The sequence below is a fragment of the Amphibalanus amphitrite genome, unplaced genomic scaffold (assembly GCF_019059575.1).
Source record: "Amphibalanus amphitrite isolate SeventyFive unplaced genomic scaffold, NRLGWU_Aamphi_draft 000207F_arrow, whole genome shotgun sequence".
Lineage (NCBI taxonomy): Eukaryota > Metazoa > Arthropoda > Thecostraca > Balanomorpha > Balanidae > Amphibalanus > Amphibalanus amphitrite.
In genome coordinates this window covers 746,062-769,650 of record NW_024881702.1, presented here as the reverse complement: position 1 = coordinate 769,650, position 23,589 = coordinate 746,062, and the positions used below count along the sequence as shown (strand labels likewise).

Here is a 23,589-nt window from a genome sequence, read left to right as displayed (position 1 = left end):
AAAGAGAACCATCGACCAGGCTGTTTGGTTGACAGGGTCAGGCTGTTTGGCTGACTGGGTCAAAGGAGGGCGAAGTGCGACTGACGGCGGTCAGACGTTGACCAGGTCACCGGACCATCGCCCCCTCCGGCCGCCCACCCGACCACCCCACAGAGACACTCCACTGACGGAGCCACAGACTTCGCGCTGGAACCCAGCGATCGTCTGGAACTGCCATTATAACGCTAACGCCCAGTGGTTGTTCAAATCATCGGCGACCCGCCTGTGCAGCCGCCTCTGTCGATGAAACCGCCAAGACGTGACCTGACCTCGCCGGGGGGCAAAGGCAGCCGCAGCGCCGCGCGAGTGCTCCACTGCGCAGTTCCGAACCCGTCCTAAACCATCTCATCCCGCCAGCAGACAGCAGTGACCGTAACTTGTAGCATCTCAGCCCTATACCTCACCTAGCTCACCAGCCAGAAGGGCAAGTAAGAAAGCAAGGAAAGAGCAGCCGTTTAACCCTCGCCTGGGTAGGGGTCTCAGCCAACTCTGTCATGGAGGAAGGGCGTAGGTATGGCCACACCAGGTGGTCTCGGAAAGTAAGAAAGCTAGAAGGACGCAGAAAAGCAACAGAATAGCTCGTTATAAGATCGTTCAGAATCGCTAAGGTCATTTTTCGATCAGGTCATCGCTGAGGTAACATTTTTGCATTGATAACACATGGTGGCAAAGTCACCCCATGTGGCCTGCGATTCACTTGGAAAAATCTCCACCAAAAATTTTAGCTAAATGAAGTGACAAATGCCAGTTTTGCTGGAAACGCTAACTAAACAGCATTGTCATGATCAACCGTACCAAGTTTCAGCATCGCAGTTCGTCTGAAACATGGTTAGATAATAAAAACTTCTGACCTCTTCAAATTTGACCATTTCAATGACTCCAATAAAATGGAACCCAGTTAGGCATTTAGTGGTAACTTATCTCTCAGTGTTTGCTATATTGGAAGGCCCATCAATTATCTTTCATGCGTGCATAAAAAAGAATTACATTCCTCGTAAAATATCACTGGAGATCTCCCTAAAGGCTTTTTCGAGAAGCATGGCAAAGTCACCCCGCAAGGCAAAGTCACCCCCGTTTACGGTACCGGTATACCGGTATATATGAAAGCCCAGTCCATGAAGAAGGGACTGAAGTTTCATCAAAATGGGCGAAAAAAGAAAAAAAGTTACAGCATTTTTAGTGATGAGGTGTAAAACGCGATTTTTTTTTCGAACAATTTTGCTTCCAGTACCCCCAATTTTTTACTTTTTTTACTTTTTATAATCAATCTGAAAGTTCACGATGAGAGCAATCGAATGGCGTTCGTTCCATTAACCCTATTAGTGGCAGGGGGGGGGGGTTGTTTTTATCCACCCCTCAGGTTTTTCGGGAATATCTCCGAAACCGCTGAAGCTACGATGCTGAAATTTTCTGACTTTTCCTAAAACTAAATTGGGCACATTCCCTGAAAATTTCAAGTTCATAACTTTACCAGGGGCGGCTCCAGAGCACTGGGAATTGGGGGTCCTATTCGTGAAGCGAGTCATTTGGGCGAAGATCACGATGCTGCACCAGTTTTACGAACAGTGAATGAAAGGTATCATGTGATAACATATACAAAGTTATTGTGCATCCTCTTTTGACACGTTTTTGCTATAATAGGCGGATCCAGGCGTCCAAAAAGGGGGGTTATTTTTTACCTCCCAACATAGGTGCCCTGACACCGCCTATGCATGACCAATACAATTTTAGTCGTTCTCTCATAAGAAAATTGTAACATAACAAGACCATTGCCACCCTTTTTAGAAACAGTACCAACAAAAACCTTATTTACTATACTTTTTGTGTGCCCCCAATCTCAATGATCTGTATCCGCCTATGATTTTTGAAAATGCATATTTTTAGGATCCATGTGAATTCCTGGTTCATTCTCTATCGATCGGTAAAAGTTGCGTTAAGATTGATTCAGAAACCTGGCCGTGATAAACAGTCTAAAATGTATCTGCAATTTGCCCGTTTTTACCCCCCTCTACCCCCCTATTGACATTTTTTAATTTTTTTTTTTTTTAAAGAAATGTAGATCTCGTTGAGCCAAATCGAATGCCGTTTGAATTTTGAAAATCGGCCGGTTAGATCTCGAGATATCAAGGGGGGGTCGTAAACAGCCCCCCTGCCACTAATATGGGGTAGCCAGGAGCCTGCCACTAATAGGGTTAAGATGGGACATTTAGTTTTCGAGATAGCAAGGGGGCCGAATCACTCCCCCCCCCCCCCCACCACCACCACCACCAGCCCACCAGTAATAGGGTTCATCGGGGTTGAATTTAGACCAACGCATGTCATATCACGCATGCCATGTAAATGTTATCACACAGTCGTCAGGGCTCTGGTGCCGCGCTGGCGGTGGCCAAAGATCCCAGAAGGCTATGAGGGCCTTGCAAAACACCTCACTGAAACCGGGCTTTTGACCCGCAAACATAATGACTGGGTCATTACAAACAACGAGTGTCCCAATGTCCTGCAGCTAGCTGAGTACTACAGAAAACATTGCACAACGCTGTGCAAGGGTTCTGGTCGAATTTTTACGACGCACTACTGATTTGGGACGCCGAAACAGTCGCAGCATCAGCAACGTGCATTTCGCATCCATGAAATGTTAAGCTCTGCTTAAATATCGCAACAAGGTTGCGTACAGCCTGTCCTCGACCTCGGCCAGCCTCGGCCCGGGGATCCGTGTCCCGCGCGGGCCATTCGTCTGTTGACCAACCTCCAGCGGCTGCGCTGGGCCCTGGGCGTCTTGTGGCCTCGCTAGACGCCATGTCTCTCGTACTTACTGTCAGCTCTGGCAGCGGGCCAGCGGGCAGACCGGCCGCCAGACACCGCACTGAGAGCGGTGGCGGGCCGCCGTGACCTGAACACACGCGGAAAGGTAGCGGACGATCCGGCCGGTCAGCGCCAGTGGCAGAACCAGCGACAGGTGGTCCGTGCCGACCGCCCGGTGGGACGGGACCGACTCACCTCCAGACAGGCCGAGAGGCCGCGGTCCGTGCCGACCGCCCGGTGGGACGGGAGCGACTCACCTCCAGACAGGCCGAGAGGCCGCGGTCCGTGCCGACCGCCCGGTGGGACGGGAGCGACTCACCTCCAGACAGGCCGAGAGGCCGCGGTCCGTGCCGACCGCCCGGTGGGACGGGAGCGACTCACCTCCAGACAGCCCACCGGCTCGGCGAACGGGTAGTCGGCGATCGGGCGCGCCTCGTCCAGGAACTTGCCCGCCTTGCCATTCTGGGGCGGGTAGAAGAGGCCGTAGTTGAAGCTCTCCTTCAGCTCCTGAAAGAAGGCGGCGTCAGTGGGCGCGCAGAGACGGTCGGGGACGGGAGCCAGCCGGTCTCAGCCCGCCGTGCTCTCCCGAGGCATGTGGCTGGACCGTGCTCGTGTCGCGGCCCTTGTCGGGGCAACGCAAACATGCAGCGATGGGCAGATACCAGGACATCCAGTCTTAGCCACAACAGTGGCGGCTGGGCTGGTACGCTGACATATATAATGTTAATTGCCTGGTGTGCGGCCACAGCCCGACACCAGAGTGCTCGAGGCTCCCTGGACGTCGGGACAGGGAGTTGCACGCACCCGGACATGGCTTCTTCTTCACACAGCCGCCGGCTCATCTCAAAGCCGCGGGCTCGGACGCTGCAGTGCTTGTCCGCGCTCACGCCGACTGGCTCAGCGGAATCGTAAGTCAGCCGATCGGCGGTGTTTACGACAGATGACAAAATCACTCGGCAGCATAGCTCGTAAACATCAGCTCCCTGGGACTCGCGCGGTGCCATTAGCGGAGGCGGCCGACCGCGCCCTGTTCTGCCGCCGAGCTCCACTCCACCCCACCCGAACAGCCGGCAGCGGGCGCCGGTTGCGCTAGCCGCTCCGCATTGGGTAGCCGCGACCCAAACAAGGCCAGATCTCGGCGCTGATCTGATCCAAGTAACTTCGGCGCCAGCCGGCATCCCCGACCCGCGACCACCGTCCGCGCCGTCCCCACTGCCCGCCAGCCCCGCAGAAAATCGATGGCGTCACCAGGCTCGCCAAACGTGGCGCAGTTTCCGCCGCAGTCGTCTGGCGGAACTGGCGCACATTCTCTCATATGTGCGGCACAAATGGCGCAGATTCCGCCACGTGATTATGAGCATTTTCCAATAAAGCTTTGTCTGATTATGAGGAGGGCCGAGGTGCCGGCGCAGCTGCGGACGGCGTGGCGGCTCAGCCAGCGCCCAGCGGTGCCCCTAAACCCGCGCAGCTCAACAAAAATCGCGCTCTGGAACTGGCTCCCAGAAATGCCTTAACACACTCCATCAATACGATTCGAATGTGTGCCACGTGTGCATAAATTAACAAGATGCAAAAGATACGTCATCAGCGAAAATTATTCGGTACCTACGAACGAAAAAAGAGCAATGTGTCATGCGTAAAGAAACACTAATGTTCAAGTGTTCTGTTCTTGAGAATGTGCTTACGGCACTCACATAGTGGCATTTTTTTTTTCTCAGCCACAGCCTTTGACGCCGCCTCATTGTAATACAAAATGTTGACAGTGTCCGGGATCCGGGTGCGCTGTTTGCAGAGGTCAAATCCCCTCTAACGAGGGAGGAGGATGAGGATTTAGGACTTTGGACATTTCCACGCGGCTGACCTCGTCCAGTTTCAACAGACTGCACGTCAGCGCCATTCGCCGGGTCGACCTCCGACCGGCCGCCGAGCTGGGCTCGGGGAGCCACGGCGCGCGGACCGCCGCGGTGCGGTGCTGCAGTCGAGCTGCCGGCTGCGTGCACTCGCCCAGCCGCTGGCCACGACCTCAGCCGTCCGTTCCGCCGCGACACCGCAGTGGTCGGTCACACCGCATCGCACCGTGTCCGCTACAGCTCGCATCCGCTGCCCGCAGATCCATACGCGGGACTTCAAACCGACTTCACAAACGAACCACCATGACTTCCAACTGTTACCGACTGATAATCATTAGCCCTTCACCCGCTCGGTGTGTCCAACATGTCACCGCGCCCCACTGGCGGTGCGTGGCAGCCGCGCCACCAGTCACCAGTCACCAGTCACCAGCCACCAGTCACCGGCGCCGAGCCGCCGTCACTGCAGCCTCATCGTCACCGCCGTGACGCCATCACCGCCGTGACGCCCGCAGTTGGCTGCCACTGTTGATGACATTGTGTTGAGCCAGCGGGTTGGCTTTCTCCATATAGGAGACAGGCCATCAATGATCACCGGCGGCGGCGACACACGGGAGGCGACACTACCCGTCACCCAGGTCACACTGCCCTCACACGGCCGGGCCGCCACTGCCCTTACACGGCGGGACACCACTGCCCTCACACGGCCGGGCCGATGCTGCACTGCGCGCCGGCCGCTGATATTATGGAGCCGGGATGCCGCTCAGTGGAGCGCCGCGCACCAGTCTAAGTACATACATACACACATACGAGTACATACAGCAGCCCCTGCCGGAGCATGAGCAGCAATCCAGTTGGAAACATTGAGACCATTTAACCAGTTGGGATCCCCAGTTCGGAGCTTCGTGAGCCGCAGGGCTGAACAGGACATCAGTCTGATGTATCTCGATGGACGGGGAGCACGGAGCTCATTCTGACATATTCTGATTTATTCATCAGAGAAGCGAGCTTTTAGAGCCACCAAAGCGACAAACAGTACCTAATGGCACGGAAACGCGCGTCAGGAAGGACACACTGTGGGCACCTCATGGCTCAAACACGCTCCATCCACCATCCACCATGGAGGGGCTCAGCGATGGAGTTCCCAGGGCGCACCAGCCGATAGCCACTGGTGCTGTGGAGTTGGTTCCCAGGGCGCGCCTGGACGTGCTGACTGCTGACCGCGCGATGGCCCGGCCGACTGCGCGGGCTGGTCGGCCGGCCGGACGGCGCCGCCGACAATCGGCTCCGACCGTCCCCCGCTGATGAGCCAGCTGATGAGCCACCGCGCCGAGTGATGGTACGCAGCCGATGGTACGCGCGGCGCACCTCCGTCTGCCGCGCCCAGCGTGTGGACTGGCCTGGGAGCAGGCCCGGCCCGGCGGCCCGGCGCCGTACGCGTGGGTCGGCCGCCCGGTGAAATATTGTGATCGAACGCCCACTGAACTCCAGCAACCGTTACCGGCCGGCGCCGCGGCCTACAGGCCGGAAACGTCCGGCTTTCCCATTGCCGGCCTGCATCGGGTCAGTGAGCTGCACGGGCCAGGTCTGCGGACAGCCCGTGGCGCGCTCCGCCGAGGGGACGTGCCACACCACACCACACCCGCCCTCCAGAGGGTCTCACACTCTGTGCACTGTGCAGCATTTCACAAACAATGCAGCAACAAAGCGGGACGCCAGGGATTAGGGAACGAGAAGAGGAAATCACCCCACTTTATAGGTACAAATGTGGGCAATGTGGCTGTTCCGCTTCTGATATTTCGTTGTATCATAATTATATTCATAATCGGCTCTCACACAATCTTGATCCACACCATTCCAGCATTTGAGAGTGCATTTGTAATTTACAGCTGAAGCAACACAAAACAATCGACAGGACACTGGCTATTGAGACAATCAAAGCAGAAAAAAGCAGCAGAATAGCCAAGAGGCCGACAAGGCACATCAGGGCACACGGCCAGGGTGTCGTGCGGGTGGGCTGCGGTGCGCACTGCGCAGTGACATGTCAAGCAGATCAGAGTACAAAACAAACATGTATTCTCCCGCCTCAGCAAACGTCCATCGGCGGGGGCCGTTCATGTGCAGAGCTGAGAAGCGGGCGACCAAAATGTGTGACCGTGCGTGCCCAGTAGCTGTCCGCGAGTCGACAGCTGAGTGGCAGAGCTCACAGACAGCTCACAGTCAGCTCACAGTCAGCTCACAGACAGTTCACAGACAGCTTACAGTCAGCTCACAGTCAGCTCACAGTCAGCCCACGGCCGGGCGGCACATACCCGGAACCAGAGGGCCACCTGCCGCACGCCCAATGAAACACAGAGCGCACGGGCGTCAGCGGGAACCATCGCGCGCGCCGCGCCGGTCAGAACAGTGGCCACCAGCCGTATAGAGAGGCACAGACAGGAAGGAGTGCCTGCACTGCCTAACCGTATAGCTACGGGTGCAGTGCCCGTGGCGGCCACAGGTTAGTAAGTACCGCTGTCAGTGTGCGTAACAGTATCAGCGGCACTGTCAGCAACCGTGTCAGTAACAGTGGCAGTGTCATAAGCTGTGTCAGTGTCAGCAGCAGTGTCAGTATCGGTAACAAAGTCAAAAACAGTGTCAATAGCAGTGTCAGTAAGGCGGGTCGGGAGCAACGCATCTACGACTCGAGTCGACAACTGACAAGGGTCATTTCAGGCTCCTGGGTGTGGTATGACTTTGGTCCATCGTGGGACCGAGCTGTGTGATTGCGCCTTATTGTCGGTTATGGAAGTCGTACATGAGTAGTTAAGCACATTTCTTCATTAACTAGATATTGTTATTTTGGCGTTCAGCTTTCAAATGAAACTCGAAAAACGGGGCTTATGTTTTATTTTTTTTTTCAAAAATGTCCGGGACTGCCCGGTAAGTACATAGGTGTACCCCTAAATACCTAAATGAATAGGTATTCAGTTTCTACAAAATCACAATTTTTTAAAAAGAGATTTTGGCAACGAACGATTTTGATAAAAACGACTTCATTGGAATCATCTCACCGTCACCTTTAGAATGGTGTATTTCATTTATTTTGTAGATTAAATGACTTTCCGACGAACCGTGAGCGGGGACCGGCAAGGATACCCACGCGGGCACCCCCGTTGCGTCCCGACTCGGCACAGGTGAGTCAGTGACACGGCCGGAGCGAGCCGGATCAGCTGCCGGCCGGGACACCCCAGCACGGGCCGCGACACGAGAGCAGCCGGCCGGCAGAGACGTCCGGCATTCAGCGCGCCGCAGCCGCTAGCCGCCACCGGCATGTGAAAAACCGCGTGTTCGTGGTCGCCGTTGCGGCGCGCTATACTCAGATGGCGCTTTTTGCGCGCGCGCCCGGTGAAAGTGAACACGGCGCGCCGCTGACATAAGCGGCGGAACGGGGAGGGCACCGGGGCACCGTGCCTCCTTTGATTTTGGCATTTTAACATTAGCCCTATGGGCGTTGCATGGAAAGAATGGGACCAAAAGTCGGCACTTAATTGAAGGTATCCCGCCGCTATTGGCCGCTGACGTCCCCAATCCCCACGGCGCGCTGCTGCTGACGGGGGCGGGGGGTGGGGGCTCCTGCCGACCGGCGCGGCGGCGAAGCACGTCCGTCGACAGCGCCACCTACAGCGACGCTCGACACCTCGGCGGCCGGGGCCACTCGGCGGCCGGGAGCGCCCGATCTCGGGGTGGCGCTACGTGATGCCAGCTCGCCAATACGGCGATCCACGCGAGCTGTGCGGTAGAAATGAACCAGACAAGCTCTGAGCGAACCAGTCCGGACTCGCCCAGCCGGGGGTGGGTCGCTCTGGGCTGAATCGAACGGCGCTGACCGTCTGGAAAGGCATCGCTCCACTTTGCGTTAGCCCGGGTCGGGATGAGTTTGTTCAGGTTGAGTAGGCCAGTCCGGGCCCGGATGACAGCGCTCCCACTCGGTAGTCAGACCCGTCCAGCATACATCGGGCCGCCACGAGCGGTCACGCGCGCTGCGGCCCTCCAGCATTCTCTGCAAACAGCGCCCTCACGCTAACGAGACAGCGCGGCTATCGAGCCGGCACCGGCATTCGCGCGTCAACAAGCGCTCAGCGCGGTAACCTGCGCTAACAAAGGCGCCACAAACAACATCACAGGCTGCGTGATTAGGCCCCAAACGAGGCATTCCCAAGCGTCGATCTGAAGATCTGGAGCCATCGGCCCAGTCGGCGGGTCGGTTTGGGGCGCTGCGCCGGCTCACCGTGCACCTGCCTCCAGAGAGCAGTCACTTCAGCTGCGCCGCTCCAGACGTACTCTGCCCACATCCCCCTAGCGAATAAATACCGTCCGGAACGTGTCAGACATTCGGCGGGGACGCCGGGGATGAGAGCTCTCCCTCTCTCACCCGTCGACCGCTGGTCGCATTCAGTCCCCGCGGCTGAGTTCCCCTATTTAGAGGCTCAGGCCCGGGGACTATCGGCGTGTGAGTACGGCCGGCCCGGGGCTGCGTGTCGCTCTGTCCCTCGGCTGCACGGCGCGTGCTGTCGCTCTGTCCCTCCGCTGCACGACGCGTGCTGTCGCTCTGTCCCTCGGCTGCACGGCGCGTGCTGTCGCTCTGTCCCTCGGCTGCACGGCGCGTGCTGTCGCTCTGTCCCTCGGCTGCACGGCGCGCGCTGTCGCTCTGTCCCTCGGCTGCACGGCGCGTGCTGTCGCTCTGTCCCTGCGCTGCACGGCGCGTGCTGTCGCTCTGTCCCTCCGCTGCACGGCGCGTGCTGTCGCTCTGTCCCTCGGCTGCACGGCGCGTGCTCTCGGCCCCTGCCGCTCTCGCCCGGCCCCGCTGTGGCCAGATCTCGCTCTCGCCCGGCCCCGCTGTGGCCAGATCTCGTCCACGGCTTGTCGTGCTGGCGAGCGGACTATCGGCGATACACCGACATTCCGCCTGGCCTTTTAATAGATTGTGTGCTGTATCATTTAGCCTAAATATCCCAGCGATCAGTCTGCCCCAGAGAAAAACCATCATCGCAGCGTTAGCACTATTAGCGTGCGATTAAAATCGTTTGACGGCGAACATTAACATTGTGGAGCACGTTTCATGTGGGCTGCGTTTGCGGCTGGGCGCGCCAAGTGGGCCGGGCCGGACTCACCTTGGGCAGCGAGCGCAGACACTGCTGCTTCACGTCCCAGACCAGGTCGGAGCGGCAGAACTGCAGGCACTTCTCCACGCTCAGCTCCGGCACGCAGATCCGGATAAAGATGAGCTCGTCGGAGGTGACACTCAGGTCGTCCTCCATGGTGGCCGCTCAGATCAGCTCCCGGTCACACATCTGCCGACACCATACAGGTCAGGTCAGCTCAGGTCAGGTCAGGTCAGATCAGGTCAGCTCAGTTCCCGGTCACACATCTGACGACACCATACAGGTCAGATCAGGTCAGGTCAGGTTATATCCAGGTCACACATCTCTCGACACCAAACACGTCAGGTCAGGTCAGCTCAGGTTAGGTTGTAGTAGTTAAGCTAAGATGCTTTGTGAAAGCTAAGGAGTGTGCACACTGAGTAACCGGAAATGGTGGCGCCTGAACGGCACATGAGCGACACTTTGATGCGCCCAGCCAAGCGTGTGTTAAAAACGACGACTGCAGCGGCTCAAATCACGTATTCCCCAGAGGACGGATGAGATACCCCCCTCCCCCCCCCCACCGCTCTGAGGACGGACGAGATAGCCCGGCGCGGCCTTGTGGCGCGGCCGCGGTCGGAGGCCGCTGGCAGCCGTTTTATTGGGCCGGATTTAGCAGTGGAGTGTCACAGAGCTGTCGGAGGTGATCAGGCGGACGGGGCGGGGCGGGGCGGCCGGCCCGGTCCGAGGTGCGCGTCTGCCGCGATCCGTTCGGGTCGCAGCAGCCGGACACGACATCTGATAGCTCAGCTGAGCTAATCGGGACAGTAAAACTCCACTGCTGCGCTGACGGAAGAGCGAGGGCAGATTCCACCGGTGCGAGCGACTTAGCGAGTGTCATTTGAGCGAACGTCATTTGAGCGAACCATTTTCAGCGACTGGCAACTTAGCAAATATCAAATTGAGCGATTATCATATAGCAATTATCAATTTAAGCGAAAGCTATGTTTCAGAGACATCTGTTTCGTCGACTACAGTTTGAGCGACTGTCATTTCAGCGAAACACTTCATTCCACACAAGCTCCAGCGCACGGCGCAAATAGATGTCAAGCCGCTCGCATCAGCAACAACGTGGCACGACTCGTGAATGCGGTGGTTGGCCCGCGTTCCCTGGATGGTCGTTTGTAGTCTCATCTGCAGTGTTCACAAGGGCGGCAGGCAGGCGGCCCGGCCAGTCTGGCATTGCCGCCGCGCGACCTGGCCGGCGAACAGCCGGGAGCGCCGGACGGGTTCAGCCGGGGCCGACGGCTGGCACCGGCTGCCTGGAGCTGGGGTCCCAGCACGGCGGCCCCCGGCCACAGGTCAACCCGGGTCACAGACGGAGTGACCGGTCACAGCTCATCCTCCGGCCAAAGGCAGCCCGCCGCGCCGGCCCGCCCGAGACTGTACTCCGGGCGCGGCCGTATTGATCTCGGCCGCCCCTCTCACAAAGCGCGCCCCGAGTGCGGTCAGTTCGAACAGACCCACCCGGCAGCCAACAGACGGAGCTCCGACTCCGGCCCACCCCTCCCCTTCGCCACCTCCACGCAACGAGCAGGACAACATCTATCCCAGCACCAAAAGCCAGCGGGCCCCGAGTGGGGGAACATCTATCCCAGCACCAAAAACCAGCGGGCCCAGAGTGGGGGAACATCTATTCCAGCACCTGAAACCAGCGGGCCCAGAGTGGGGGAACATCTATTCCAGCACCTGAAACCAGCGGGCCCAGAGTGGGGGAACATCTATTCCAGCACCTGAAACCAGCGGGCCCAGAGTGGGGGAACATCTATTCCAGCACCTGAAACCAGCGGGCCCCTGGCTGAGGACGCCCGGAGCTCGTGGGCGGTCCTGTTCCGGCATTGTGACGGAGAGTGAGCGGCCGGGACGGACAGTGAGCGGCCGGGACGGAGGGTGAGCGGCCGGGACGACCGACTGAGCGGCCGGGACGGACAGTGAGCGGCCGGGACGGACAGTGAGCGGCCGGGACGGACAGTGAGCGGCCGGGACGGACAGTGAGCGGCCGAGACGGACAGTGAGCGGCCGGGACGGAGGGTGAGCGGCCGGGACGGACAGTGAGCGGCCGGGACGACCGACTGAGCGGCCGGGACGGACAGTGAGCGGCCGGGACGGACAGTGAGCGGCCGGGACGGAGGGTGAGCGGCCGGGACGGACAGTGAGCGGCCGGGACGGACAGTGAGCGGCCGGGACGGAGGGTGAGCGGCCGGGACGGACAGTGAGCGGCCGGGACGACCGACTGAGCGGCCGGGACGGACAGTGAGCGGCCGGGACGGACAGTGAGCGGCCGGGACGGAGGGTGAGCGGCCGGGACGGACAGTGAGCGGCCGGGACGACCGACTGAGCGGCCGGGACGGACAGTGAGCGGCCGGGACGGACAGTGAGCGGCCGAGACGGACAGTGAGCGGCCGAGACGGACAGTGAGCGGCCGGGACGGACAGTGAGCGGCCGGGACGGACGGTGAGCGGCCGGGACGACCGACTGAGCGGCCGGGACGACCGACTGAGCGGCCGGGACGGACATGGTGAGCGGCCGGGACGGACGGTGAGCGGCCGGGACGGACGGTGAGCGGCCGGGACGGACAGTGAGCGGCCGGGACGGACAGTGAGCGGCCGGGACGGACGGTGAGCGGCCGGGACGGACGGTGAGCGGCCGGCCGGCGCCGCCCGCGGCCACCGCTCCGCCGCCACGCAGCTCACTGCTCTCCTAAGGACGGCGCTCAACTTCAGTCATGCATTAGGCACTACTCATGTATATTGCCCACGCATTACCACACGATTGGCAATGAGTGACGCAGACGACTGGCGGCCGCTCGGCCGGGGACCTTCAGGTGCAGCCCAAAGGCCGCCGGACTTTGGGGCGCGTCTCAGTTGGCGTGGCCACACGGTCCAATCTAGAGTTGGCTGATGGACACCCGCGCCGTGTGGTTTTAGCAGACCAGGGCGGAGGTAACGTTCCAAACCAACGGCCCAGCCTCGCAAAGAGACAGGGGTCATGAGGTTCAGGCTTTTTTATCTTCATCATGAGGCCATGTTTGACGTCAGAAGCTTCATTTCGACAGAAGCCATGTTTTAAGAATAAAACCTGCAGCCCACTGCTGCTCACTTAAGCCGTGAAGAAAAAATAATGTCAAGCTAAGACGGCTACACTGAGGCTAAATGCGATTACCGCTTACTGTCGTGCAAACTTTCAATTCCTGGCAGGGTCGTCTGGAGCGTACTGCGTACCCATGGTGCGCTCACTGCTCAGTACAGTGACCGTGACATGGAAAAGCGGCTGAAACAAATCGGCATTGCGCACCAGTTTGAGCTTGAGCAGCACGGGACCAGTCTGTTACCTCTGCTGGCACCGCGCGGCACGGGCCCGGCTGGGCCCCAGCTCGGCCTTCCTAACCAGGCCATGGCGCGCTCCGGCCGGCCGCATTAGCGCCTCTCCTCTCCTCCCGAGCCTCCCCGGCGGACCGCGCCGGTCACAGTCGCATGGGCCAGCGACACAGACACAGAGAGTCGACCAGGGACCACCTGCGGTCACCGGTCACCCTCAGGCACCCTCAGCTCCTGTGCCTCGTGCTGAGCGGTGGACAGGGGTGCTGGTGACCGGGGGAGGTCGGACGGGGAAGGTCGGACGGGGAGTCGGTCGGCCGGAGTCGGACGGGGAGCCGGACGGGGAGTCGGTCGGCCGGAGTCGGACGGGGAGTCGGTCGGCCGGAGCGCTGCGGCGCGCTGTGGCGGCCCGCCGATCCGGGAGTGGCCCGTGGCCGGCTGGCGGACAGCCGTCTCGGCGGCGGACCACCACCACAGCGCGGCGCGGCGCTCAGTGGGCCTGCAGAGCGGCGACTGCGGCCCAGCGCGGCCCGAGCACAGCCGTGCACGGCCGCCGCACCCACCTGGTCCGGCCCGGCCGCAGTAGGTACGCTGTACGTACATTGTACATACGGCACATCGTACATTGTTCATCGTGCGTTGCACATCTGGTCGGCGCGCCACCCGCCGCGCCGGTCTGCGTCGGAGGCTCCGCCGCCCGCGACCGGGGCCCTGCCCTTCACTTCACAGTGCCGGTGACAACACTGCCCCGCTGAACACAAGTTTAACAAATAATCCTCTCATATGCCACTCCAGCCTGTGCAAGAAAAAAAACATGCCAACGAATGCCCGGTCGAATGCGATTTTTGTGGTGTAAATATCTGATGCTGATTCCGTTCGATACGAGGCCTCCATTTCCAGGCAATTTCCGATCTGCCGGCCAGCACCGTCGGCTCATACACTATTGACGTCTGCCCTGCCTGGCCGGGGCGGCGGAGCGGGCGGGTGCCGCGCGCCGTCCGCGCCACGCTGCCCTATTACTACCCCTGCCGCTGGGGAGCGGGGTCGGTGGAGGGCTCTTCACGTCCCGGGGAGGGCGCCGGGCGCCGGCCAATACTGCGCACACCTATCGCTGTCCACTGGGCGGGGGCGCACGGCTGGTGCCCCCCCCCCCCACACACACACCCGACAGAAGGCACTGCCAGTGGGACGCACTGTGGAGCTTCTTGGTGAACGACTGACGCCAAACCATACGCAGGCTGAACGGTACGGGCGTCTTCCTTCTGCGCTTCCCTCTCGCTGCTGCATCTGCCGCGGCCATGCGCCGTCTCCCTCCCTCCCTGCGTTGTAGCGCCCCCTGCCGCGGCCATGCGCCGTCTCCCTCCCTCCCTGCGCTGTAGCGGCCCCTGTTGCCCTTGTTCCACAGGCGCTGACCAAGACCGTGCTGATGGTCCCGCCAGCTACTCGAGACAAGGACCGGCGGCACAGAGGCATTCCGCCGCACTCCGGGCCAAGTCGACCGGTGCCGCCAACACGACATCACCTGGAGGCCGCCCCAAAGACCGGGCACCGAGCCGAGTCGGTGTGCGGCCGGGCCCCGACCCAGAGCCCCAAACCGTGCCGGCCACCGGCTCCGACACCGGTGCCATTGGCAGTGGTGATAGCGGTCACAACAGCTGCTCACCCAGACGGCGGCGCCCAGCCGCGGCGCGGCCCATTCAGAGCCCGCCTGGCAGAGCTCTGTCCACTCGGCTCCCTGGAGGCCGGCCGCCTCGGACCGCCGGCGCTGACCGTCGGGCCGGTGGGTGGCGCAGCACGGCGCACCACTGCACCATTCACAGACCTGCTGCAGCAGCTGTCTAAAATTGGATTCTGTTCGGGTGTACCCATGAATAAAAAATCGTAGGATGAGAAAAAAGAATTAAATACCTATGTATAGTGCCTATTTTCGCAAAAGGGCGTGAAGCAATTTCTAATGCCAGCTGATGAAGCAAGATATATTAGGATCTAGACAAGACCTGAAAGAAAAGGATGTGGATGAAAGGAAAAGGAAACCGTCAAGTCATATGGAAGCTGTTCGAATGCATGTCATTTTTTTCAAAAATGATATAATGCCGCTCTTTCTTATTTTTGGGATGAAAATATTTTCATTAGGTGTGATTTTCCACCTAACATTCTAAAAAAGGAACACTGCGCTGCAGTCACCGGTTACGATTAACTATTGCCCATTTACCAAACAGACAAGTAATGCTAGAACACGAGATGGGTCAGCACTTTCTGAAGAGGCAGTTGCGGTGTCAAATCTCAGGCATGCAGTGGTGACTGGTGAGGGTTTAGCTCGGTCCAGTCTGGTGAGTCTGGTGGTGACTGGTGAGGGTTAAGCTCGGTCCAGTCTCCAGCCCAGCGCCGTACAGTCGGTCAAGTCTCCAGCCCAGCGCCGTACAGTCGGTCCAGTCTCCAGCCCAGCGCCGAACAGTCGGTCCAGTCTCCAGCCCAGCGCCGAACAGTCGGCTTTTACACCGTGAGTTTTCGTGTCCGAAGAGCGGACGGCAGCGCAACCAGTGCAGCGGCGGCCACCACCGGCCATCCCCTCAGTACCAGCGGCCATCCCTCAGTACCAGCGGCCATCCCCTCAGTACCAGCGGCCATCCCGCAGTACCAGCGGCCATCCTCTCAGTACCAGCGGCCATCCCGCAGTACCAGCGGCCATCCTGCAGTACCAGCGGCCATCCTCTCAGTACCAGCGGCCATCCCCTCAGTACCAGCGGCCATCCCCTCAGTACCAGCGGCCATCCCCTCAGTACCAGCGGTCATCCCCTCAGTACCAGCGGCCATCCCTCAGTACCAGCGGCCATCCCGCAGTACCAGCGGTCACGGAGCGCCAGTGGCCACCCGGTCCGCGCTGCACGGGCCGGGTCTCTCCGAGAGGCCTCTGCTTCCGTCCGGCCGGCGGCAGAGGGCCTGCTCGCGGCAGCCGGGAGGCTGAGGAGGCCGCCGACCGGGGCCGACGGCCGATGCCGATCAATATGGGGTGAGGGCGGGGCGGCGGACCGGGGAACGCGGTCGCACAGCCTCCCTCCCACCCGTCCACGTGTCGACTGCAGTCGTCGGCTGGGCCGGCCGCGCCTGGCTGGGGATGAGCTGGGGCGGACTGGGGCTGAGCTGGGACTGAGCTGGAGGTGACTGGGGCTGAGCTAGGGCTGAGGCGGGGGCGACTGGGGCTGGGGCTGAGCTGGGAGTGAGGCGGGGCTGTGATGGGGTGACTGGGGCTGAGCTGGGGCTGACTGGTGCTGTGATGGGACAGAGCTGGGGCTGTGATGGGCCGCGGGACTAAGCTGGAAATGACTGGGGCTTGTTCCTCTCAGTGAATTTCGCTGTAAAGGTTCCTTAATCCTCACCCCGTTGGGGGGGGGGCAATATGGCCCCCTGTGGTTTTTCCTGAATAGCAGGAAAACGGCGGCGCGCCGCCAAATTTTCAGTACCTTCCCGACAATTTAACACCTTCACACAAAATTTCAAGTCTTAGATCACCTTAGGCCAGGAGTTTTTCAGGTCAAACTGAGGTCATGTTCGAGCAAAAATGAGAAAAAAAAAGACACATTACATCTTGAAACGCTCATAAAAGCTACAGTTCACAGGCAATTTTTAAGTTCTTTATGTGGTCGTGTAGAGAAAAGACGGCGGTACAGAACTGCCATCTCGGATTTTCAAAACTTTGGCTGAGCTAGGGCTGGGACGGGACGCGACCAATTTTTATGTGAAAATGAATGAATGAATGAATGAATGAATGAATGAATGAATGAATCAATCAATCAATCAATCAATCAATCAATCAATCAATCAATCAATGTATGAATGAATGAATGAATGAATGAATGAATGAATGAAATAAAGTCAGCGTGAGTTTCGGCAGTCGCCACACGCGACGCCACCTCCAACGAGGACAGGTAGTGTACAAGGAGGATGATAGGTACTAGTGGTGTCAATCGGAACTTGAATCTTCGGAATTCCGATTTTGTCCAATGTCCAATTCGGAATTCGGTTGGACAATTGCAGCAGGCTTTGGACAGCTTTGGACAATCGCTTGCTACACCTCAACATTTTAAAAAAGTTATCGTGTTTAACATTGATTGGCTATTAGAAAGCTCAGCTTTCAATATGATTAACACTTTTGAGCTGGTAACAGTACAGTCGTGTACAGGTTGATGGTCCCCTACTCTTTATCCACCGGGTTCCTATGGCTCAGCATTGGCAGCAGCCGCCTGGTACCGGTAGGCTGTGCCGCATGACCCGAGAGTGAAGCGGCACAGCCTACCCACACTGTATGACACCGGCTCGGGTCGCCTGGTAGAGCGATTTGAGCGGACGCTGCGTTACACCGGCTGGGGGGGAGGGGGGGGGTAAAGGTCAGGACTGTCTATTTGGCTCGGCTCGGTGGATGAGGCGGGCTGGAGTGTGGTGTGGGGCGGGGGTGATGTGAGGAGGGAGTGAGCGGACCTGGGGCTGGGTGTGTGTGGTCACTTGTCGCATAGAACCGATCGTAATCCACCCTCCAAAAATTCTCTAGAGATATTCACAAAACCCAGGGGGGTTCAAACACTCATCTCCCAAGTGGGGTGCGGAAGGACAGGTAAGGGTCCATACGGTCTCCTCATGAATTGCAGCAAAGAAAGAAAACAGACCTGTCACCAAATAATCTTTCTGAAAAGTGGACTAATCGCATAGCCTCGGACACAGAAATAAACACCCAGCACGCGAAGCGTCTCGAACCGGGCCTCTCACTACCGGTCAGTTTGACAGTCTAGCACTCCTACGCTGAGCTACACCGGATGGTGGCCACGGCCGGGGCAAAGTCTGGCCGGGCGGGCGGCGGGGCCGGGAGGTCGGCAGCAAAGTCAATGAATGTTTTTGTGGTTTCGGGTGCCGGTCGCTCTAGCTTGGTGGAATGATGATGGATCATCGGCAAAACTTTCAACGTGGAGTCCCGGTTCGAGCCTCATCGGGGCTCCGGCTGCTTTTCCGAGTTAGGATCTGGTTTGATTTTAGTGGTTGCGAGCCATTTATACGGTTTTATATCTACATGTTGATTGTCGATTGATTGATTCATTCATTCATTCGTTCATTTATTACATGTCGACATTTAGCATACGAATTGACATCCAGGATCAATCCGATCAATCTACCATTTTCATAAGCGTATTGCCTAAATATCATGCATATATGTGGCACAAGACCTACGGTTGCCTCGATACCTGCCAAATCACGTTTTGCACAATGCACAAGTAAATTATATTTTCTGGGTCTTCCGTGCATTGTGCTTAGCAAAAACAGGAATGCAATTTTTAAGCGACGCAAAATGTGCAATGCAGCAAGTGACCACACAACCCGCCCAGCCCCCATGGTCCACCAACACGCCCCACACCACTCCCCAGCCCACGCCAACCACCGAGACGAGCCCCTCCCCCCGCGCTGGTCTGACCTGGTCTACAAAGCGCTCCACCCGGCGACCCGAGCCGATGTCAAACGGCGTGGGTAGACTGTGCCGCTTCACTCTCGGGTCATGCGGCACAGCCTACCGGTACCAGGCGGCTGCTGCCAATGCTGAGCCATAGGAACCCGGTGGATAAAGAGTAGGGGACCATCAACCTGTACACGACTGTACATGAAAAGCAAATTAAATAACAGTGTTGAGTGTAAACTATTGCGTAGGTGTCGGACATCTTTGGACAAATGACTGGCTTGGACATTTTTGGACGGACAGTCGACGTAAGCATTGGACATTGGACGGACTTTGGACATACGTTTTCTGAAATTGACACCTCTAATAGGTACACACACTGGTGGCCGAGATGGTACTCGACCTTGACGACTTGCCAGCGACTATAGCCGAGGAAGATAGTGTGTGACAGACCACGGACCTTTTACACGGGCGGAATTCTCGACCGTATCAAGTATCTGATAACGCTGACCGACTCAAATTCACACTTCCAAGTCGGTTCAAAAGTACAAATACGAAGGAAGGCGTCAGGACTTGAAGAGGACTTTGCGTTTTGGACTGGACGACTGTAATCGGACTCGCACGAGGTCCGGGGGGGGGGGGACGACTGAGAAATGTGTGCCGACAGGTGCACATTTCTGGACAGATGTATTCAAGGACAGGGGCAGCACGCAGCGTCCGGCCGATTCGGCGCGTGCACCGGCAGCGGGTTGCTTCATGGGCCTGTTGGCTCCGCGGCACCTACCGTATCACGACTCGCGAACAATCTCTCATGTCCCGTGACCGGTTCGTCGCGCCACTCGGAGTCCCGTGACCGGTTCGTCGCGCCACTCGGCGGCAAAATGCGCGACCAACGAGAACATCTACCGACCCTGGCCGCCCCCCCCCGTCCCGGAGTGGGGGGAGGGGCACACGAGCACGCCTGACCACGACCATCGACAGCTCTCGGCACGCGAGTGGCGCCGCACGCGGCCCGACCATCGACGCGTCACCTCCAATCACATTAGCAAACAGGCAGCGGGCGCGGCCGTGCGGCTGTGCGGCTGTGCGGCCGCTGGGGGCGCGAGGTCACGGCGGCTCCGTGACCCACATCCGGCGCGGCGGCCACCGCGTGCCGCCCGCCCACCTGCTGCACGGGACGGGATAACGGCGGCACGGGACGAGGATAGTTCAGGAAATGGAACGGGATACTGCAGGGGATGAAACCTCCAGGCGATGGGACGGGATAACGGCGGGACGGGACAGGACGGGATAGTGCAGTGCAGGGGATGATACATCCGGGCGATGGGACGGGATCACGGCGGGACGGGACGGGATAATGCAGGGGATGAAACCTCCAGGCGATGGGACGGGATAACGACGGGACGGAACGGGACGGGATAGTGCAGGGGATGATGCCTCCGGGCGATGGGACGGGATCACGGCGGGACGGGACGGGATAATACAGGGGATGATACCTCCGGGCGATGGGACGGGGACAGCGGTGAGACGTGAGTCAGGAGGACGCGGCGAGCTCTGCCATTTCTTTGATATCTGGGTTATAGTACCTAATTAAGCAATTCGCCACCAGTGGCAGGTAAGTGTCAAAGAGCCGATATGGGCCCTTTTTAGACACGGGAGGGGAGGGCTACAGAACTCGTTGCGCCTAAAAGGTCCCCAAATGCTCGACGGACGGTGTATTGCAGTGCAACTACATCGGCTGTTGTAACTGCAGGTGTCAACAATCCTTGTGTACAATCGTGCAGCTATCGCTCGGCACACGAGCCACCTTAGCTGCAGCACTGCGCTGCACGGAGCGGAGTCACTGGGTACGCACCGAGCCGCCGCCGGACCGATTCGTCTGCGCTGCCCGTCGAGGTGAGATGCCTCCCGACGCACCGTTACTCGGCCGGTGCGGGCGGGCCGGCGCGGACGCGGCAGCGCCATCTCTGGACTGCAGGTGCGCCGGAGGCCGCGCTGGACCGACAGGGCGCCGTGCGGCTGCGGAGTGCGGAGGGAGCGGCCGCGGCGCCGACGGGCAGTCGGTGGCCGCACTGCCGACCGGGCTCCGCCCGCAGACCTGTCCAGTGCCAAGGCCACCCGATGGCCGACCGAAGGCTGCCGCTGCTTTCGCTGGCCGGTCGGCGCGCTGCCGTGACCCGGGACAGAATCGGACGTCAGAGGCAGTCCCATTACGTGGTATGCACTCCGTCGCGAGGTACAAGGTAAACTGGCAGATCAGGAAGAACTGGGCAGACAAGTAGAGTCGGCGGTAATCCTAGCCGCAGCAAATTCCCAATCATCCGGGGGGCCTCGCAAATCCTCAGTCACCTTCCCACGCCCGCTCATGGAACCGCAACGATTCACCAGCCGTCCCACCGCCGGTGACCAGCCGTCCCAGCGTCAGTGACCTGCTATCCCAGTGTCACAGTGAGTCACAGGGTGGTGTGGTGTCACGGCTACCTGCACTGACACGCTCTCACAGTTAAAGGGCCGGTGACGCGCTCCCACAGTTAAAGGGCCGGACACCCGCTATTGAGGTGAGGCCCACCGTCAGGGACGCTCTCCTGGCCTTCAAAACATGCAGCGTGCCGGCCGCCGCTCGGCCCATTAGAATGCAGAGCCCGCCGCCGCGCCGGCCAGTGGAGGTCACCTGGCGACGGTCAACATCATACTGGCCGGTCGAGGGCTCTATCTCCCCCAGTGGCCGGACTCTACCTCCCCAGTGGCCGGACTCTACCTCCCCCAGTGGCCGGACTCTACCTCCCCCATGGCCGGACTCTACCTACCCAGAGGACGAACTCTACCTCCCCCAGTGGCGGGACTCTACATCCCCCAGTGGCCGGACTCTACCTCCCCCAGTGGCCGGACTCTACCTACCCAGAGTACGAACTCTACCCAGGGGCGTCGTTTTGTATAGGCCTGGTAGGGCCCGAGCCCTACCAATGTTTATTTGGGCCCTACCAATGTTCGCTGAGCCCTACCAATCTTTTGTCACTGATCAGTTGGTAAAAAATCAAAATAAACAGATAAGCAAATAATCATAAATGTATGTACAGTCGTCACAGATGTGTGTGGCCTGTGGGCCGTAGGAGCTGCTGTCGCGAACCCTTCGCAAGCCGGCAGGGGGTTCTTAGGGAACGGCAAGGGGTCCTCACTCCTCAGGCCGGCAAAGGGTCTTCAGAGGCCGACAGCACCTTCAGAAGTTCAGTGGGATCCTTAGAGAACGGCACGGTACTCTCAGACTCCGGTGGGATCCTCAGAATTGCCCGTGTGGGCCACGCAAAAGTCACCGGTGGGTGTCCGTCAGATGCACATGTGTGGGGCTTTCAGAGGCGCCGGAGTGGGACCTGCACAGTCGCCGGTGGGGGCCCTCTTAAGCGCCGTTTCGGGGCCCTCAGATGCACTGGTTTATGGCCATCACAGATATGCGTGGGACCCTGACTCCTGAGAGCTGCTGAGCTGAGTGCTGGTGCGGGCCCTTCATAGGCCGACAAGGGGACCTCAGAGGTCGGTGGTGCCTTCAAGAGCGCCGAGGGGGTCCCTTTAGACCGGAATAGTATTCTCAGACGCCACTGGGACCCTCAGAGTCACCAGTGTGGACTCAGTGGAGCCGTCAGAGCCGCTGGTGTAGGGCCTTAGGAGCCTCTGATGAAGACCCTCAGAAATGGGGGAGAATGGGCCCTTAGAAACGCCGGCGTGGGCTCTCAGAAACGCCGGTGTGGGCTATCAGAGGCACTCCTCACAGTTATTGGGGCCCTAAGAGAATTGGTGTTGGACCATCACAGGCGGGCATCCAGCTCGTAGAGCCGGCTCCTAATAGGCCGGTAAGGGCCCTCAGAGGCCACCAATAGGCCCTCAGAGCCGAGGCCACCAATGCGCCCTCAGAGCCGAGGTCACCAATGGGCCCTCAGAGGCCAGCAAGAGATTCTCAGAGACCGTGAGGGGCAGGCTGGTAAGGGGCCCTTGGCGGCCTCTTAGGGCCCGAACTGCCAACTGGTGACAAGGGCTCTAAGAAGCCGGCGTGGGGCACTTACGGAGATCTTAATACGCCACTTGGGGGCCCATGAGATGCTCTGACGAGCCCTTTGAGACGAAATATGGCCAGCGTGGACCCTCAGCGGCCGATTGGCGCCGCAGGGACCCGAAGGCCCCCTGGACCGGATGGGAGGGGCACGTGCCCCCTGTGCCCGCCCCCCCCCCACTTGGCTACGCCACTGGAATCTATCATGTTATGTTTAAGATCTCTGCAAGATGTATCCCCCGTTTGCTGACTCTGCAGAGAAAAGGCAAGCTCGAAAGAAGGCTTAGCGCGGTGTTTTTGGCCCCTTTATCGAATATCTAGAAGATGTCATTGACTTGTCACCGTAAAGGAATTGTGGGTGTCACACGTTGACACTAAGGGACACCGTGCCGAGTAGCGCAAGTGGAAGCACACCGAGTAACGGCCACCAAATGAGTGTTACGAGTTGAAGTTAGTCGGCAAGGTGATAGTGGTTGCATTTTGGAATGCCGACGGGTCTCTGCTTGTCAACTTTCTAAAACAGGGGCGCACAATTGATGATGTGCGTCCATTCGATAGACATCGAGGAGAGGCTACAGGGAAGCTGACATAAAGTGTGCACCTGATCCACGGCCACGCACCTGCGTACATGCGCGGGCCGCGGGGTGACGATCAGTGAAGCGATGAAATGTGGCTTCGAAGTTCGAGTTGTCGCATCCACTTTTTTCCGAACCCTGCACCCTCTGGTTGCCACCTCTTCCCCAACATAAGGAAATTAGCAGTGGCAACTTCGCTGACTGCAGGGAGACTAAAGCAGCCGTCTTGGACGTGGGATGGGTCCAAAACCCACTTGATTATGGAGACTTTGAGGGCTCTCCCGAAGCGCTGCGCGAAATGTGTTTGTCTTAGCGGTGGTTATTTGAATAAATGAACTTTTTGGTCT

At 59.0% G+C, this 23,589-nt stretch overlaps 1 protein-coding gene across 2 annotated transcripts in view; it reads right to left on the bottom strand.

Moving 5' to 3' along the window:
• Window positions 1-23,589, bottom strand: part of LOC122385086 (SH3 and multiple ankyrin repeat domains protein 3-like) — an 89,803-nt gene that overhangs the window by 24,685 nt on the left and 41,529 nt on the right. For both annotated transcript variants that reach the window (XM_043373090.1, XM_043373092.1), the window contains exons 3-4: window positions 9,842-10,021; window positions 3,223-3,348 (exon numbers count right to left, since the gene is read on the bottom strand). In XM_043373090.1, coding sequence (XP_043229025.1) covers window positions 3,223-3,348; window positions 9,842-9,988 — 273 coding nt within the window. In that variant the 5' untranslated portion in view covers window positions 9,989-10,021. The remainder of the gene's footprint in view (window positions 1-3,222; window positions 3,349-9,841; window positions 10,022-23,589) is intronic.